This window comes from Gasterosteus aculeatus, chromosome 12 (assembly GCF_964276395.1).
Source record: "Gasterosteus aculeatus chromosome 12, fGasAcu3.hap1.1, whole genome shotgun sequence".
NCBI classification, from domain to species: domain Eukaryota; kingdom Metazoa; phylum Chordata; class Actinopteri; order Perciformes; family Gasterosteidae; genus Gasterosteus; species Gasterosteus aculeatus.
In genome coordinates this window covers 24,689,470-24,706,963 of record NC_135700.1, presented here as the reverse complement: position 1 = coordinate 24,706,963, position 17,494 = coordinate 24,689,470, and the positions used below count along the sequence as shown (strand labels likewise).

The following is a 17,494-nucleotide window of genomic DNA, read 5'->3' as shown; positions in this document are numbered from 1 at the left end:
TTTGGCCTCCTGGGGTTCCACCAGGACCCATCCTAAATAGTTGGTCTCACTAAAGGCCAACTAACATTTCCTTGGGTTCTCCATCAGCACTACGGGTTTTTCGGCGATCGCCACCGAGCTAAAAGCTAAAATGTCAACTAACGGTGGCGCAAAATCTAACGCGCTACTGTGAGTGCGCAGTGATACGGAACGCTCGGGTCCATGTGAACAGGTTCTGTACATTATCGCTGAATAATGCCCCCCGTGACTCAACCAATCAGAACGCTGGACTCCATCCACCCGTATTATAATCACCACTATGTTACTGATCTTCATCTCCACAACAGGAGGAGGGTCCATCAACCTCCACATCACAGCATCAACTGCCAGACATTCATCACGTTCTAACGTGTGATTTTATTGTCATGATGTTACGTTTCCCAGTTACCTGCAAAGGACCTTTATAGATTACATTCAAAAAGTGACCTGGAAATGGTGTTGTTGGACTCCCAGATACAAAGACTGATGAAAAGTGAAAGTAAAATACTAAAATACTAAAAACGCTGGAGGTGGGAGGTCATTCGTTTTCTTTGGGTGAAGTTCCCGTTTATTATTCTTTATAAAACAACTGCATCTACATTTGGTTCGTGATCTCGTTTTTGGTAGCGGTGAAAACCGCGTGATGTCCCCGTCACACACCAGTGCCCCCGAGCCCCAACGCCCCCAAAAACTCAAAATTCTTATTAAATGAAAAATCCAAGAGACAAACCAAAAGTGTCATTTGAATAAAACCATTTAAGACTTTGCATATTTTAGATACTTTGATTCATATAAAAATAAGAATTCAAACATTTTGATAAAACAACTTATGTAAAAAAAAAAATCAACTCTTCATGTTAAAGAAACAAATACAGAAAAGTATCAATAACTTCAGTGAGACAGATTGAACACTCAGTTTTACTGAGACCCTGAACGGAGCATTTTTGATTCTAAGATTCAATGATTTTATCTTTGACTTCTTAAGATTTATTGAGAAATCACAGTTTGAACGGTTGAAAAGAATTTATGGACCCTTTATTTTTTTTTATATTGACACAATTAGAGAACGGAATAAAACAATACTATGAAAACTTTGGTCCAAAATAAATTAAAACACTATAATCCTGACTTTTCAGAATACATTTTTTTCTGTTTTATATCAAGAATGATTTGTTTAAATGTGTCAATACGAGTGTCTCTAAATATACACAGTAAGTATATATTATTTATACATATATATCAGTAACAATCAGCTCCGTAGATTCAAACATGAAATACTGTCACTAAAAGGTTTTAGTATTAAAACATTTAAAGAGATTATATGAATATGAAAACTGAGGCATCATGTGATCTTCATCATCGTCTTCATCACAATGACGAGGAAAAACAGAAGAAGAAGAAACAAGTCTTTGTCTGGTTCTACAGGTGTATTCTGCAGCAGGATGAGGGGAGGAGCCAGAGGAGGGAGGGCGGAGCTACAGCAGTGAACACCTGAAGGTTTTCTTGGAGCGAGACTCTGTGATCTTCACCGAGCTTCCTGCCGCTGACGGGCCGACGTCGCTCTGCAGGAACAGAGGAGCTGCAACTGATCTATTGACCCCCAGGATGCGCTTTACCTTCTAGACTTTAAAAGATATTTTACTATAACGTTGACTAAGAACGTTTCATGAAAATTGACCACTTTGTTTTAAGTACTTTTCATTAAAAAAATCTACCAAAAGGAACTTTTCTGTATTTTATGTCATAAAAGGTCAGAATCTTATTTTCAGTGTTATTGGTTCTCAGACTTATTGTCTCGTAAAAAGCTTCCATGTCTCTCACATGTCTGTCTCTACTCACCATCTTCCTGTTCAGTCGAGTCATGATGTCTCTGCCCAGCGTGAGGAAGCCCTGTAGATCAAATCAGATTATTGATCGATAATTAATTTGATCCAAGATGGCGCAGACGATGGCGCCACAGTGCGCTTGGTTTTTGGTTCTTTTCGTTGTTAATTGTGTTGTGATTCCCGGAGCTCTTTCACCAGATGAGCTCATGAACATCCGAGGAGCATCTCCAGCGGAGTGACCTCCAACTTTTCTTCTTCCTTCTGTGGAATTACTGGACATTCTAGTCAAAGGTGCGCGGACCTTTCATCCCGCGGTGAGACGCCGTAGGCGAGGAAAACGAACTCTGCCAGCGAGGTTCCTGCACAGCGCCGCCGGGCGTCTTTCTACATCCTCCGTTTCGTGCTTCACGGAGACGTGGCTCTGCGGATCGATACCGGACTCCAGCTGCTCAGCTGATTCCTGATGGTCCGTCTGATTCCTGATGGTCCGTCTGATTCCTGATGGTCCATCTGATTCCTGATGGTCCGTCTGATTCCTAATGGTCCATCTGATTCCTGATGGTCCATCTGATTCCTAATGGTCCATCTGATTCTTGATGGTCCGTCTGATTCCTGATGGTCCGTCTGATTCCTAATGGTCCATCTGGTTCTTGATGGTCCGTCTGATTCCTGATGGTCCGTCTGATTCCTGATGGTCCATCTGATTCCTAATGGTCCGTCTGATTCCTAATGGTCCGTCTGATTCCTGATGGTCAGTCTGATTCCTCATGGTCCGTCTGATTCCTGATGGTCCATCTGATTCCTGATGGTCCATCTGATTCCTGATGGTCCGTCTGATTCCTGATGGTCCGTCTGATTCCTGATGGTCCATCTGATTCCTAATGGTCCGTCTGATTCCTGATGGTCAGTCTGATTCCTCATGGTCCGTCTGATTCCTGATGGTCCATCTGATTCCTGATGGTCCGTCTGATTCCTGATGGTCCGTCTGATTCCTGATGGTCCGTCTGATTCCTGATGGTCCATCTGATTCCTGATGGTCCATCTGATTCTTAATGGTCCATCTGATTCCTGATGGTCCATCTGATTCCTGATGGTCCGTCTGATTCCTGATGGTCCATATGATTCCTGCATACAGGCAGAAACTAAAGCTCTGCAAACCTGTGGTGAGGGAATCCAAGAAGTGGACCAGTGAGGCGCTGGAGGATCTTGGGTCCTGCTTTGACTGCACAGACTGGGATGTTTTCAGCTACTGACAGTCTGGATGAGTCCACAGAGGCTGTAACTTCCTACATCGGCTTCTGTGAGGACAGCTGTGTACCATCATGCACCAGGGTGAGTTACAACAACAACAAACCCTGGTTCACAGCGGAGCTCAGAACACTACGCCTGCAGAAGGATCAGGCATTTAGGAGTGGGGACAAAGACTTGGACACAGAGGAAAAATACAGGTTTATAAGGCGGTGAGAGACGCTAAACGACTCTGAGAAACTCCAACAACAGTTCTCAGCAAGTGACTCTGCTTCGGTCTGGAGACAAACACCTCACAAACTACAAGCCACAAACCCCCCCCCTCCATGAATGACCTCCGCCTGCAGACGAGCTGAACGAGTTCTACTGCACATTTGATGGTCTATGTCCTGATCCATCCTTACTGCTGCACTTATTCCTTTATTTTTAAACTAACCCATAGGATTATATCTTATTTGCACTGTCCATTGTCGTACTGTCTGACATATTATGGCAATAAATGTTTCCTGATTATCGATGATCAGATTATTATCTAGAGAATCACATGGTTGACATGAAGACGCGTTGATGTTGTTTACATGTTTACATGTATTAGTCGTGACTCACTTCTTCCACGTTGATGCTCGACTTCGCGCTCGTTTCCAAGAACTTGATCCCGTAATCGATCGCCAGCTGATCAATGAGACAAAAGGTCAACAAGAGGTCGTTTTCAAGTTCACTAAATAAACATTTAGAATTCTTTTTCATAATAAAGGATCATATTTGATCTTACACATATTAATGCATAATACTGGAATGCAATAATTAATAAAGTCTCAAATACATAATAACAACAATAACAGAATAATCATTCTTTCATGTCAAAATAAATAAATACATGATAAAATATTAAAACGAATGATAACATTATTATTGACAATAATTATGAAGTAATAATGAAATAATATAGTCATCCGAATAATAATACAGATATATAGTTAATAGAATTAGGAATTTGTTGTGGAGACTGAATAATATTCATGTGAATAATAATAAATCAACCTGAACAGACCTTCTCTCCTCTCTCCTTGGACACTTGTCTCCTGTCCTTCATGTCACATTTGTTTCCCAGGATCATTCTCTCCACGTCTGAAGACGCATGCTGACAACAAACATGGAGGTCGTTACTGTCAAGGTCACATGACACGTGACCCCATGTCACATGTCACATGGAGGACTACATTCTTTTATTTCACACAACAGGAAAAGGAGATCAGAGATCAACTCGGCTCCGCCCACCGACCAATCAGAGCTCGGTTCATGGGGTCATGTGATTCATTAACAGCTGTTCTTCATTAACTGACTTTAACATCTTCATCTTTAAATCTGTTTGTAAAATGTTCTGCTCAGGAGGTCGATTGGTCGGATGCTGGTAACCCCGCCCCCTGGTGTGATCACGCAAACCTTTTTACCCAATCGAAGCTCAGGAAGCAACCAAATGTGTTTTTTCTGATTGGTTGAGCAGCAGGCAGCATGTGGCGGCTCCCTCACAGCAGGTCTTAGATTTACACTGTAGCTCACAACGTAATAAGAAATGTAAGCCGGTAAAGATCAGAGTACAAGTGTGTGTGACTATAGTGACGCGTCCTGATGTCATGTGACCTCAGGGTATCATGTGAGGTGGTCACATACCTCCTGGATGTTGCGTATCCAGTTCCTGATGTTATCGAAGGACTTCTCGTTGGTGATGTCGTACACCAGCATGATGCCCTGGAGGGAAAAGGAGAGAGGAAGTGACATCAGCACAGGAAGTGATACAAAGCTCACAATACGCAGGTGAACAAACACACAGGGAAGGTGAATATTGATCAGATGTTCTGAGGATCAGATCAATAAGTCAGTGAGGAGAAAAATATTTCAACACACATTTTAACGAATGTTGATTTATGTTTGAATCGATTATTACACATATAGACTCCTTCTCCAGGAACCATCACCTTATCGTGGTGGGGAGGGTTGTGTGTCCCTATGAGGGTTGTGTTGTCTGGAGCCTGGCGCCTCTGGAAGGGGAACCCTTGGCGAGGTGGTCTCAGGCGAGGGGCCAGACTAAGAATGGTTCAAAAGGAGCCAGGCCCAGATGGAGGGCTCAACAGCGAGTGTCGAAGGAGTGACGCGGTACCCCTGATCTCTCCTTCCCGTGTGCCCACCACCTGAGGGGGCCGGGTGCACAAGGGTGGTAGTGACAGTAGGGGGTCTAGACGGGCCTGACCTGGGCGGCAGATGCTGGCTCTGGGGACGGGGAACGTCACCTCTCTGGGGGAAGGATCCGGTGGGACCTCTACGCACAGCCTCGGCTCTGGAACTATAGTCCTGGATAGAAGATGGACTCGATTCTACTCTGGAGCAACTAGTCCCCGGCTGAGTGCTGCTGCATTGGAGTTTTTATCCCGGTGGACAAAAGGGTCGCCTCCCTACGTTTGGGGTAACTATGGAGAAGGACTTTCGGTCGGCACCAACGTGCTTCTGGAAGACCATCCGGCACCTCAGGAGGGGGAAACGGGGAACCATCCAAGCTGTGTACAGTGAGGATGGGACCCTGTTGACCGCGACTGAGGAGTTTATCGGGCGGTGGAAGGAACACTTTGAGGAACTCCTGAACCCACTACTACGCCCTCTTTGGTAGAGGCGGTGCTGGAGGCGGAGGAAAGATCATCGTCGATCGGCCTGGTGGAGGTCGTTGAGGTAGTCAAACAACATCGCAGTGGCAAAGCCCCGGGGAGTGATGAGATCCGTCCGGAGATGCTGAAACCAATAGGTGCTGGGGGGCTGTCTATGGATCACACGCCTCTTCAACACTGCGTTGTGTCTGTGACATTGACAAAAGGGCAGAAAGGGGTTCTGGTATCTCTCCTCAGAGGGACCGAAGAGAGTGTGCCAATTACGGGGGTATCACACTACTCCTCCCTGGTAAAGTCCACTCCAAGGTGCTGGAAAGGATCAACCCAAGGACTGGAGAGGAACAACGCGGTTCTTGTCCAGATCAGCTCTTTCCTCTCCAAGGATCATGGAGGAGGCCTGGGAGCTCATCCAGTCTACATGTATTTTGTGGACCTGGACAAGGCGTATGAGCGGGTCCCCCTGTGACCATGATGTGGTCTTGATCTTCTTGTGAACTTGATGGCATCTCCCCCCAGGTGTCTTTGGTTGTCCCTCACAGGTGAATCAAGCAGGCAATCAGGAGCCTCTTTAAACCCTCCATATGGACCACCATCTGTGAGGGATGTTTCCAACACCTTGTTGAAAGTATAACACTAATAATTAAGGCCGTTCTGAAGAAGGAAGGGGTCCAACCTTCTACTAGCAAGGTGGACCTGATGAAGTGGCCTGTGAGTGTGTGGCACTCGCACCATCGTAACAAAAAGAGAGCTGAGCCGGAAGGCAAAGCCCTCGATGTACCGGTCAATCTCTGTTCCTCCCCTCACCTAAGGTCATGAAGGACGGGTCATGTGATGAATAAATATACTGTATGTAGCGTAAACATTTTATCTAAGTCATGTGACCAGGGGAGGAGTCATGACTTAAGCCAGTGGTTCTCAAAATGGGGTCTTACAACGTGACAGGAAACATTTGGGAACCACTGACTTGACCGATGTTTGAGATGTGATTGACAGATTCACTAGCCAATAGCAGAGCAAGAGGGGTGGGAGGACTTACCATGGCTCCTCTGTAGTAGGCTGTTGTTATGGTCCTGAACCTCTCTTGGCCCGCTGTGTCCCTGCAGGTGATAGTATTGATCAGCATGTACTGATCCTCTCTGATAGTCATTGATCAGCATGTACTGATCCTCTCTGATAGTCATTGATCAGCATGTACTGATCCTCTATGATAGTCATTGATCAGCATGTACTGATCCTCTCTGATAGTATTGATCAGCATGTACTGATCCTCTCTGATAGTATTGATCAGCATGTACTGATCCTCTCTGATAGTATTGATCAGCATGTACTGATCCTCTCTGATAGTATTGATCAGCATGTACTGATCCTCTCTGATAGTCATTGATCAGCATGTACTGATCCTCTCTGATAGTATTGATCAGCATGTACTGATCCTCTCTGATAGTCATTGATCAGACTGTTTTGGATCAAACTCACCAGATCTGAAGCTTGATTTTCTTTCCGTCCAGTTCAATAGTTCTGATTTTGAAGTCGATTCCTTGAACACAACAAAGAAACAAGTGAAATATTGTGACCTCACGTGTGCATGATGAAAAACATTGTTATCGTCATCATGACAGAAAACACTGATGTTACCATGGCAACCGGGAGTAATGCCACTCGGACATGACGCAAAGCATGCTGGGTAATAACTGATCTGATGGAAATATCAATATAGAGATCATTTCATTTTAGTGCGCTGTAGCTGCCGGCTGACTGGGTGTTTTCCTGACAGGAAGTCGGGATATTTTAAACAAACGTTGCTTCCTGCCTCTGAAGAAGCTCCGGATACAGAGTGTCAAAGTGTGACAGCTGTTTCCTGTGCTCCTCCCCCACTACCAGCAAAGAATGCAGCATGAAGCACGAGATGCTGCACGGATGTAAAGCGATGAAAGTCAGATTCATGTTGGGTTCAGCTGATCAACTGAAGAGTGATCAGAACTCATTCTGGAATCAGGAAGTGACAACCAGGAAGTGACTGGTTGTCACGGAAACATGGAGCAGAGCAGGTCAATGACCTCCTCCTCCTTATCCTGCTGTATTAATGTGTTACTGTGTATCCTTAGATATTATTCCATTCAACTGTGTATTATACTGAACAGTATACAAGTATCATTGTGTTCCTATAAATGCGTCTTATGTCACCATAAAGCATCCGGAATAATTACTTTCACATTGCTGACATTCAAGCTGAGAGAACGCGCGCGCCAGCTGACCACAGAGCGTCCTCTGTCCGTCCAAAGCAGCAAAGCATTGTGGGAGCTCATTTAACATATATGCAGTTACACTGGAGGACGACGTCCTCATCAGAGGAGGAAGAGGGGGAGCAGAGGTCAGTACAGTACGGTTCAGACCAGAACACAGAAAAACCCGTCTGTGTGTGTGACATCGTGACCTTTGACCTGCTGACAGTCAAAGGTCACGGCTCCGTTATACTGTCTGAAATACTTCATAATACACACTTTCCTCTCATGAAGTCACAGACTTATACACACAATCACTGCAGTGAAAGTACTAATACCACACAGTAAATACCACTCTGAAAGTACTAATACCACACAGTAAATACCACTCTGAAAGTACTTATACCACACGGTAAATACCACTCTGAAAGTACTAATACCACACAGTAAATACCACTCTGAAAGTACTTATACCACACAGTAAATACCACTCTGAAAGTACTAATACCACACAGTAAATACCACTCTGAAAGTACTAATACCACACGGTAAATACCCATCTGAAAGTACTAATACCACACGGTAAATACCACTCTGAAAGTACTACAACTAATGATCATTAGCACGCTGTAACTGATCGGAGGGGTCAAAGGTCACCAGCGACTCACCGATGGTGGAGATGAAGGTGGTGTTGAAGGCGTCCTCGCTGAACCGGAAGAGGAGACATGTCTTCCCGACGCCGCTGTCCCCGATGAGCAGCAGCTTGAACAGGTAGTCGTACGTCTTCGCCATCGTCTGACGGGACCGGCCCGCTGGTTCTGGTTCCGGCGAGGCGGAGCATCAGGGGGCGTGAATACACCACCACGCATCCGGTACGAGCCTTTCACAATAAAACTAGAACTACTTTGGTTACCACGAGGGGCGGTTACTTCAGTAAAAGTACAAATACTCTTATAGCGGTGTATAGTATAGAATAGATAGTATAGAAGTATAATGCATGTTTGTTCTTTATTCCGCCTTTCGACAATCACACAACGTTTTATTTTCTATATTTGTTTCGGCACAAAAGCAGAATGTCTTTAATGTGAAAAACTCCTCCGCTGTTGTAACTGTTAATAGGATATTGTATGATGAACTTAAATGCACTTTCTGTACTGATGGTGGTTTCATTTAGAATACTTCATTAGTTTATATTATCTGTAAAATTACTAAACCTGTAAAAGTACATGAATTACTCGGAAATATATTGTAGTATTAAAAGAAACTAGAAATGTAGTACGAGTAAATTCAATTTATATTTAAGAACAATACGTGTGGGAGATATTAAGTTGAAATTGTTATTTTATTATTTTAGTTTTGATCCCATTAATTAAAATGACCTTTTTTCTGTTTTTATACTTCAGTATACATAGTTGTGGTTAATTTGAGGACTGATCAGTATCCGGGTGACACGGTTTACCAGCACAGTGAATAGGAGCCTCGGGTGAGTTATATATTGTTAGTATAGATCGGCCTCGACAATCCGCTCTCTTGCTGCGTAAAAGAAACTAAACAGTCGGTGCATCAGTGGCCCTTTGACGTAATCATTTATTGGTCCCAAGGACAAACGGCCACTACAATACGCAAGGCACTTACTTTGCATTATTCTACATGTTCACATGCGTTTGAGTTTACATACAGTCATCAGTGTAAACATGGATTCAAGCTTACGGTTTAAGATCATTAATTGATGATACAATAATAACATTTAACATTTCTCAAGACGAGTACTTCCATTTTCTGCTCATGGATGAAATATAGAATACCACTAAAGTATGATAGTCTTCATGAAACAAGAGGTCTAGAGTGTGATGTCGCCAATCAGCTGTTTAATGAGTGAACAGAAGCCTCCTCGAAACACACACTCATTCCTGTGTGTGTGTATATATGTTATATACACACACACACACATAAGTACATACATATACACAAATGTTTAATGTGTATTGTTTATGAATCTGAAGAGCGGCAGGAGACCAACAGGAAACAATAAATAAATTACGGTCGACCACCGTTAAAAATAAACCCAAACACGTGAGAAGCGAAGCAGAGAGCTCTTGGTCATGAGACATTTGCGTCTGAGCTGTGAATGTTTCGTCGCCTCCTCAGAAAATATACATAGAGCCGCTCTTCATGGAAACGGCTCCATTCAGAGGGGCAGAGACCCCACAGAGGCTCCTGCTGCGTCAGTCCAGGTCCTGGATACGACGGCAGATCTCGGCTGTAAACTCGGAACACTTTGAGTTTCCTCCCAGATCTCCGGTCAGAACCTGAGACACAAACATCTGCATCAGACACTTTCCACCTTCACCTGCTCCTACTTCTTCTCACGCTCCTCCTGTTACATTTAATCCTCAGACCCCCGACTCACCTTCTTGTCCCTGATGGTGTCGAAGCAGGCCGTCTGGATCTTGTTGCCGTAGTCATGGTGACCCATGTGACGCAGCATCATCACGGCGCTGAGCAGCAGGGCGGTGGGGTTGGCCAAATCCAGACCGGCGATGTCGGGGGCGGTTCCGTGGACCTGCAGCACGGAGACAGGAAGTGAATTAAAGTGTCATGTGACCCTTTGACATCAAATGAAGCCACAAAGAGAAACGAACCGATTCAAAGATGGCGACTCCGTTAGCGCCGATGTTTCCGCTGGGAGTCACACCGAGTCCTCCGATGAGACCGGCACACAGATCACTGAAACCCAGAGAGGTGTTACTGACAGACAGGCAGGGACAGAGGGACAGAGGGAGGGACAGAGAGAGACAGACCTGAGGATGTCTCCGTACAGGTTGGGCATCACCAGGACATCAAACTGCGTGGGGTCCTGAACCATCTGGAGACAGAGCAGCATGTGGTGAGAAGGGACGAGAGGCCGTGAGGAAGACACAGGACAAGGGGACTCACATTGAGACACACGGTGTCCAGGTACATCTCTGTGAACTTTATGTCTTTGTAGCCTTCTGCCACCTCGCGACACTTCCTCAGGAAAAGGCCGTCTGACATCCGCCTGTGGGAAGGGATGAGGGGGGGAGGAGGGGGGGAGAAGGTCTCAGTGCTGTGGTCCATTACAAAGAGACTGAGTTGTCCGTCCCCCCGATGCCTCACATGATGTTGGCCTTGTGGACGGCCGTCACGCTCGCCCTCTGGTTGTTTCTGGCGTACTCGAAGGCGTACTCAGCGATGCGTCTGCTGGCGTCCTCGGTGATGAGTTTGATGCTCTGGACGACGCCCTCAACGATCTACGGAGACGGGAAGTGGTCATAGGTGAAAGGAGACGGGAAGTGGTCATAGGTGAAAGGAGACGGGAAGTGGTCATAGGTGAAAGGAGACGGGAAGTGGTCATAGGTGAAAGGAGACAGGAAGTGGTCATAGGTGAAAGGAGACAGGAAGTGGTCATAGGTTAAAATGGAGACAGGAAGTGGTCATAGGTGAAAGGAGACAGGAAGTGGTCATAGGTGAAAGGAGACAGGAAGTGGTCATAGGTTAAAATGGAGACAGGAAGTGGTCATAGGTGAAAGGAGACAGGAAGTGGTCATAGGTGAAAGGAGACAGGAAGTGGTCATAGGTGAAAGGAGACGGGAAGTGGTCATAGGTGAAAGGAGACGGGAAGTGGTCATAGGTGAAAGGAGACAGGAAGTGGTCATAGGTGAAAGGAGACAGGAAGTGGTCATAGGTTAAAATGGAGACAGGAAGTGGTCATAGGTTAAAATGGAGACAGGAAGTGGTCATAGGTGAAAGGAGACAGGAAGTGGTCATAGGTGAAAGGAGACGGGAAGTGGTCATAGGTGAAAGGAGACGGGAAGTGGTCATAGGTGAAAGGAGACAGGAAGTGGTCATAGGTGAAAGGAGACAGGAAGTGGTCATAGGTGAAAGGAGACAGGAAGTGGTCATAGGTGAAAGGAGACAGGAAGTGGTCATAGGTGAAAGGAGACAGGAAGTGGTCATAGGTGAAAGGAGACAGGAAGTGGTCATAGGTGAAAGGAGACAGGAAGTGGTCATAGGTTAAAATGGAGACAGGAAGTGGTCATAGGTTAAAATGGAGACAGGAAGTGGTCATAGGTGAAAGGAGACAGGAAGTGGTCATAGGTGAAAGGAGACAGGAAGTGGTCATAGGTGAAAGGAGACAGGAAGTGGTCATAGGTGAAAGGAGACAGGAAGTGGTCATAGGTGAAAGGAGACAGGAAGTGGTCATAGGTGAAAGGAGACGGGAAGTGGTCATAGGTGAAAGGAGACAGGAAGTGGTCATAGGTGAAAGGAGACAGGAAGAGTTCATAGGTGAAAGGAAGTGGTCATTCCAGACAAGGGAGAGAAATAACGGGAATGGAGCCATTTGATTGGCCAGGAAGTGACATCACACATGCACGGGGACGCCTACTGCCAGCGGACAGAACTGTACCGACGATTTGGTCATGTGACAGCCATTGAGAACCTGCACTCACACCTGAATGCTCTAGAAAAGATGGAACGTTCGCTCATCACGACTTTGATTTGGATTGAAGCTGACAGTTTGTATAAAGGGTTCCACATCTGGACCGTACCGGTTCCTCCTGCTTACCTGAAGACAAAGAGGAGGCTCTCGTCCTCAGCAGGTAGCGGACCTACAGGTGAGGAGGGCAGGTACACCATCCCGACCGGATCTTAAATGTGATTGTGTATTGTCACAAGCTTCAGACAGACAGCTGTTGGGCCTCTGATCATGTGACAGGTTCACTTCAGTTACATTATGATGCGTTCAGGCTCTGCTCAGTGAAAGTGAGAACACTACCATGTTGTCCTCTGTTCTGGTTCTGACATTTGTTATGTGCAGCTCACCACGTGTTCGATGCCGCTGTACTCGCCCTCCGTGTTCTCCCGGATGGTGACCAGGTTGACGTCTGTGTACGGCGTCTTGTAGCCCTCGATGGAGATGCAAGGTCGCACGTTGGCGTAGAGGTCAAAGGTCTTCCTGAGCAGCAGGTTCATGGAGGGGTGGCCGGCGGCGATGGGGGTCTTCAAGGGTCCTGGAGAAGAACAGACCCGTCAGTAAAATGAAAATCAGTCTCCTCTTTGGAAACAGAACCCTGAGGAGCAGAAGCTGAATCACTCGGTTAGTATGAAATCATTCAAACACAAGTCAAATCTATTTAGTGAAGCAATGAAATCTATAAATCGGTGTGAATATTAGAAAACAAAATGTAGATCTAGATATTAAAAAAGACACGTGAATCATGTCTGATCGATGGTCACATGACGTCACAGTTCCAGTTTCATATTTAAACTCTTTCATGTTGGTCCGTGATGAGTTCATGGCCGATGACAGGGATGTTTCTTAGAATTTATGGATGTACTTTGAGGTTGTTTTAGCACAAATGAATCGAGCCAGATGTGCACGGGAAGAAAGTTAACTTTGCTGGATCTACCACGCTTCCATTGTGAGATTCTTCTCCTCGCTGGACTACAGAACGTGTCCTCACCCTTCAGCCCGATCTTGCTGCGGTCCATGGACTCTTTGGCATCAGGAGGAATCATCCACCTGCCGCCTGGCCCTTTGATGGCCGTCACGTTCCTCTCCTCCCAGCTGATGGGAGCCTGCAGGCAGAGACGCGCAGGTTGGGATCCTGCTGCTCGTCACATCTGGATGACGTGTGTGACCTCGCTCACCTTCGCCGCCTCAAAGATCTGCATGACGGCGGTAGAGATCTCCGGTCCGATCCCGTCCCCGGGAATCAGTGTGACGGTCTGGATCTGTTTTAATGACATCATTAATTAAAGAATATAAATACAACAGTGAAACTAAAATCAATATTAATGAAAATGATAAAACATTGAACAGTGAAAATAAAATGAAGATAATAATTCTATTAGTGTTGCTGCTGAAGTCCCTGATATGAAGACATCAGGACGTCTTCATACTCCACTGAAACAAACTGTAGCACTTCAATTGTACTGAGAAATGTCTCTTATCCATGTGGACTAGACGAAATATACCATCAATATACGATTCCCTTTACACATAGGCAGTCATGTTTAATTGACACTGATAAAAGGTTAATTATAGTTCATTATAAATAAAACAAGTTACATTAAGGCAGCGGAGCGTTAACACCCATCAGGAAGCAACATAAACCGTGTGTTCTATTACAGATGTTGACACGTAATGTAATGTTATACCTGTACGTTAATACGATTTCAAGTAGCGTGAAATCAGAGCGCGCTCACTGCTCCGCTCCGTCATGCACGCATCGACTGACAGGAGGCGGGGCTACCAGCACGCCATCACAGCCTCACGTGCACGAGATCAAACGTGAAAGCACCGTTGCTCCCTTACATAGTGGTGCAAAACAAATGCTATGCTGGCTCCATGTGGCTTTAATATGCTGCTGTGGGTTCATTCTAAGATGAATCTTTTATTTATTACTGTTATAGATAACAGATATAGGGGGGGTAGATAACAGATATAGGGGGGGTAGATAATAAGATATAGGGGGGGTAGATAATAAGATATAGGGTGGGTAGATAATAAGATATAGGGGGGGTAGATAATAAGATATAGGGGGGGTAGATAATAAGATATAGGGGGGGTAGATAATATGATATAGGGTGGGTAGATAACAGATATAGGGGGGGTAGATAATAAGATATAGGGGGGGTAGATAATATGATATAGGGTGGGTAGATAACAGATATAGGGGGGGTAGATAATAAGATATAGGGGGGGTAGATAATATGATATAGGGTGGGCAGATAACAGATATAGGGGGGGTAGATAACAGATATAGGGGGGGTAGATAACAGATATAGGGTGGGCAGATAACAGATATAGGGGGGGTAGATAACAGATATAGGGTGGGTAGATAACAGATATAGGGTGGGGGGGTAGATAACAGATATAGGGTGGGGGGGTAGATAACAGATATAGGGTGGGTAGATAATAAGATATAGGGGTCGTCATGGCACAGGGGTTAGAGAAGGTGTGCTGGGAAGCACAAGGTTGGTGGTTCGAGTCCAGGCTGCCCCATGTTCCATGTCGAAGTGTCCCTGAGCAAGACACCTGACCCCTAATTGCTCCCTGGGCAAAATGTGAAAAAGCCACGGGTTTAAAGTGTCCACAGCATCCTCACAGCATCCTCACATCATCCTCACTGCATCCTCACAGCATCCTCACAGCATCCTCACATCATCCTCACTGCATCCTCACATCCTCCTCACATCATCCTCACTGCATCCTCACATCATCCTCACAGCATCCTCACAGCATCCTCACATCATCCTCACTGCATCCTCACAGCATCCTCACATCATCCTCACTGCATCCTCACATCCTCCTCACTGCATCCTCACAGCATCCTCACATCCTCCTGTCGGTCCTTCTGCTTCTCAGCCGGCTTTCGTTCAGCGTTAACAGAGAATCTCGGAGTCCAACAGACTCTTTGTTCTCATTGTCCGTAGGGAGAGACGTGACCAGCACGTCGCGCGTTGCACCGCAGAGTGAAAATTACCAGTCAATCTTTTTATTATATACGACGAGTCGACGAAAAAAAGCTGCGTCAACCATTTCTTACAACCGGTCGTGGATGACCTCGACTAATGTGTCTGTGTGCCGGCGGCGGTTTGTGTTACTGTGTGCGTCTGTCGGTGTGCGGGTGTTGATGTGTCAGCAGGTGTCTTGTTGGGGACCTACTCACCCCTCTGGAGAAGGAAGCGGAGGACAGGCTGGTTCTCCTGGATCTCGTCACCACTTGGGACAGCTGGAGTCACATGAAGGTCATTTTAACGCTCACACAAACAAGGCGATGCTCATTGATCAATACGGACCTGATCAACACACACGGAATCTGAATATCAATCACCAATAGCAATATCATTAATATTAAAACGCATCTCTTTGGGGGATTTGGGGTTATTTCCAATCAATTCAATATATCATTTTAAGACATTTGGAGGATAAAATGAAGAAGATGAATTTTGGCTCACGGTTTGTTTTCTTTCGAAAGTTTTGTTTTGGCTTAAAATTCACTTTATTTCAAACCTGCACGGCGGATTTCTTGTAATATGCCGAATTAAAAAACAAGAACTCTTCTTCGGAAATATTTAATGATTTTTTCCCAACTTACAAGTTGACCTTAAATATGAGGATGTTTTAAAACATTGTGTTTTAGGGGCGAACTCACGTCACGGAAAGCTTCCGTTTCTCGGCACTGGTTTAAACCGGTGCCGATGGATCGCTCGCTCCTACATGGGAAACGGGTATTTTAAGTAAAGATCTGTTAGCCCAGCTAGCTTAGCTACACTCATCCAGCTAGCTTAGCTACACTCATTCCACTGAAGGGCACACAACTAGCTAACATGCTAACGGAAGGAAGGTCGCGTGACTCCCGGTAATACAGGAGAAAGTCCCGGTGTCACCGGAAAGACACCGATACCCTCCGATGTGACGCGTGAGTCAAAGACACTCGGGTCCCTCGCGGATTCTGTGCGGTTTAATCTCCTCTCACCATTGACCTCCACGCGCTGCCGGCCATCATGCCTTTCAATGCGTTCAAAGATCCTCCGACCAGAGTACCAGCAAGAGGAGGGCTCACTCTGAGCTGAGGACGAACCACGACAAAGATCCTCTATTTAAAATAAGAGGACACACACTGTGCGTGAATATACAGTGTGTGTACTGTTTATATTAGTTGTTAGCGTATGTGGGTAAGAATGACCATTTCTAATCGTGATTATTCATAAGAGTATATCATTAATTAAAAAAGTAGTGTATTGTTCACTTGTATTTATGCAAACAATGAAAATAAGGTGCTTTATCAGTATTCCATTTACACAGTAGTTATTACCGGCAGAAACATTTTACTTTCATCAGGTGACATAAAGCGTCTCGGTTCAGGAGTTGTGGTATTTGTTATAAATGTATGTTGGTACCAGGACGTTCACAATGCTCATTGATGTTTATAAGACGCAGTAGAGGAGGGAGCTAGGACCCGGGGGACTCATGTGAGGGGAACAACCTGGGGGAGAAAGCGTGGCTCGGTTACCTGAATAAAGAGTTAAAATTAAGAGCAGCCTGTTCTCACGTCTTATAACTATGGTTAATATTTACTTATTTACTACTGGTTCTATCAACTCTCTCTGGAAAAGATTTTAAATTTAAACATATATGGCTATTCTTCTCCGCCTGTTTGCTGCAGCTTAGGCCCGCCCCCAATGCTCGAACTGCTTGAGATACATGATTACACCCCTCCCAAGCCAACACTGATCAACACCCCCCCCTGTTCACATGCTTCTGCATTTTATAAGTTGTAAATGATCATAACTCTGGAGATGTGATTGGCCAGGATGTGCAGGGCAGCACTCAGTGATGCCACAACCTGGAAAAGTCAGATTACAAATAAAAGTCCTTTCACCCCCAGAAGTGCAGTTTAAACTTTCTTTGTATCATTTGGAATTGAATGAATTGTTCATCTTTTACATTGTTCATTCTGTACACATGACATCCATTGTAGTCTGTCCATCA

The 17,494-nt window shown here is 45.3% G+C and overlaps 2 protein-coding genes across 3 annotated transcripts; both read right to left on the bottom strand.

Moving 5' to 3' along the window:
- Positions 1-563: 563 nt before the first annotated feature.
- On the bottom strand, positions 564-8,821 carry LOC120831392 (ras-related protein Rab-8B). Its single transcript, XM_040196820.2, has 8 exons — positions 8,640-8,821; positions 7,226-7,286; positions 6,786-6,846; positions 4,764-4,841; positions 4,144-4,233; positions 3,699-3,764; positions 1,858-1,908; positions 564-1,580 (listed from the first exon to the last, which is right to left on the bottom strand). Exons 1-8 carry the CDS (start codon positions 8,761-8,763, stop codon positions 1,494-1,496), a joined length of 618 nt encoding a protein of 205 aa, XP_040052754.1. The 5' UTR covers positions 8,764-8,821; the 3' UTR covers positions 564-1,493.
- A 719-nt stretch (positions 8,822-9,540) lies between these two features.
- On the bottom strand, positions 9,541-16,647 carry LOC120831382 (isocitrate dehydrogenase [NAD] subunit alpha, mitochondrial). Of its 2 annotated transcripts, none has more exons than XM_040196808.2 (11): positions 16,479-16,647; positions 15,669-15,731; positions 13,645-13,728; positions 13,458-13,572; positions 12,817-13,004; positions 11,110-11,243; positions 10,909-11,011; positions 10,773-10,837; positions 10,614-10,698; positions 10,382-10,534; positions 9,541-10,280 (listed from the first exon to the last, which is right to left on the bottom strand). In XM_040196808.2, exons 1-11 carry the CDS (start codon positions 16,506-16,508, stop codon positions 10,197-10,199), a joined length of 1,104 nt encoding a protein of 367 aa, XP_040052742.2. In that variant the 5' UTR covers positions 16,509-16,647; the 3' UTR covers positions 9,541-10,196. The 2 variants fall into 2 exon arrangements, with proteins under 2 accessions (XP_040052742.2, XP_077942214.1); XM_078086088.1 differs by having other exon boundaries at positions 16,155-16,524.
- Between the last annotated feature and the right edge of the window lie 847 nt (positions 16,648-17,494).

Excerpts from the sequence above, each read along its gene's own strand:
- LOC120831392 (XM_040196820.2), bottom strand. The coding sequence starts at position 8,763 with ATGGCGAAGACGTACGACTACCTGTTCAAGCTGCTGCTCATCGGGGAC. Across the intron at positions 4,842-6,785 it reads CCTACTACAGAGGAGCCATG|GGCATCATGCTGGTGTACGA; the intron begins GTAAGTCCTCCC and ends TTTTCCCTCCAG. Across the intron at positions 3,765-4,143 it reads CCAAGGAGAGAGGAGAGAAG|CTGGCGATCGATTACGGGAT; the intron begins GTCTGTTCAGGT and ends CTCATTGATCAG.
- LOC120831382 (XM_040196808.2), bottom strand. The coding sequence starts at position 16,508 with ATGATGGCCGGCAGCGCGTGGAGGTCAATG. Across the intron at positions 11,244-12,816 it reads ACAGCGGCATCGAACACGTG|ATCGTTGAGGGCGTCGTCCA; the intron begins GTGAGCTGCACA and ends CCGTCTCCGTAG. Across the intron at positions 10,699-10,772 it reads CTGTACGGAGACATCCTCAG|TGATCTGTGTGCCGGTCTCA; the intron begins GTCTGTCTCTCT and ends TCTGGGTTTCAG.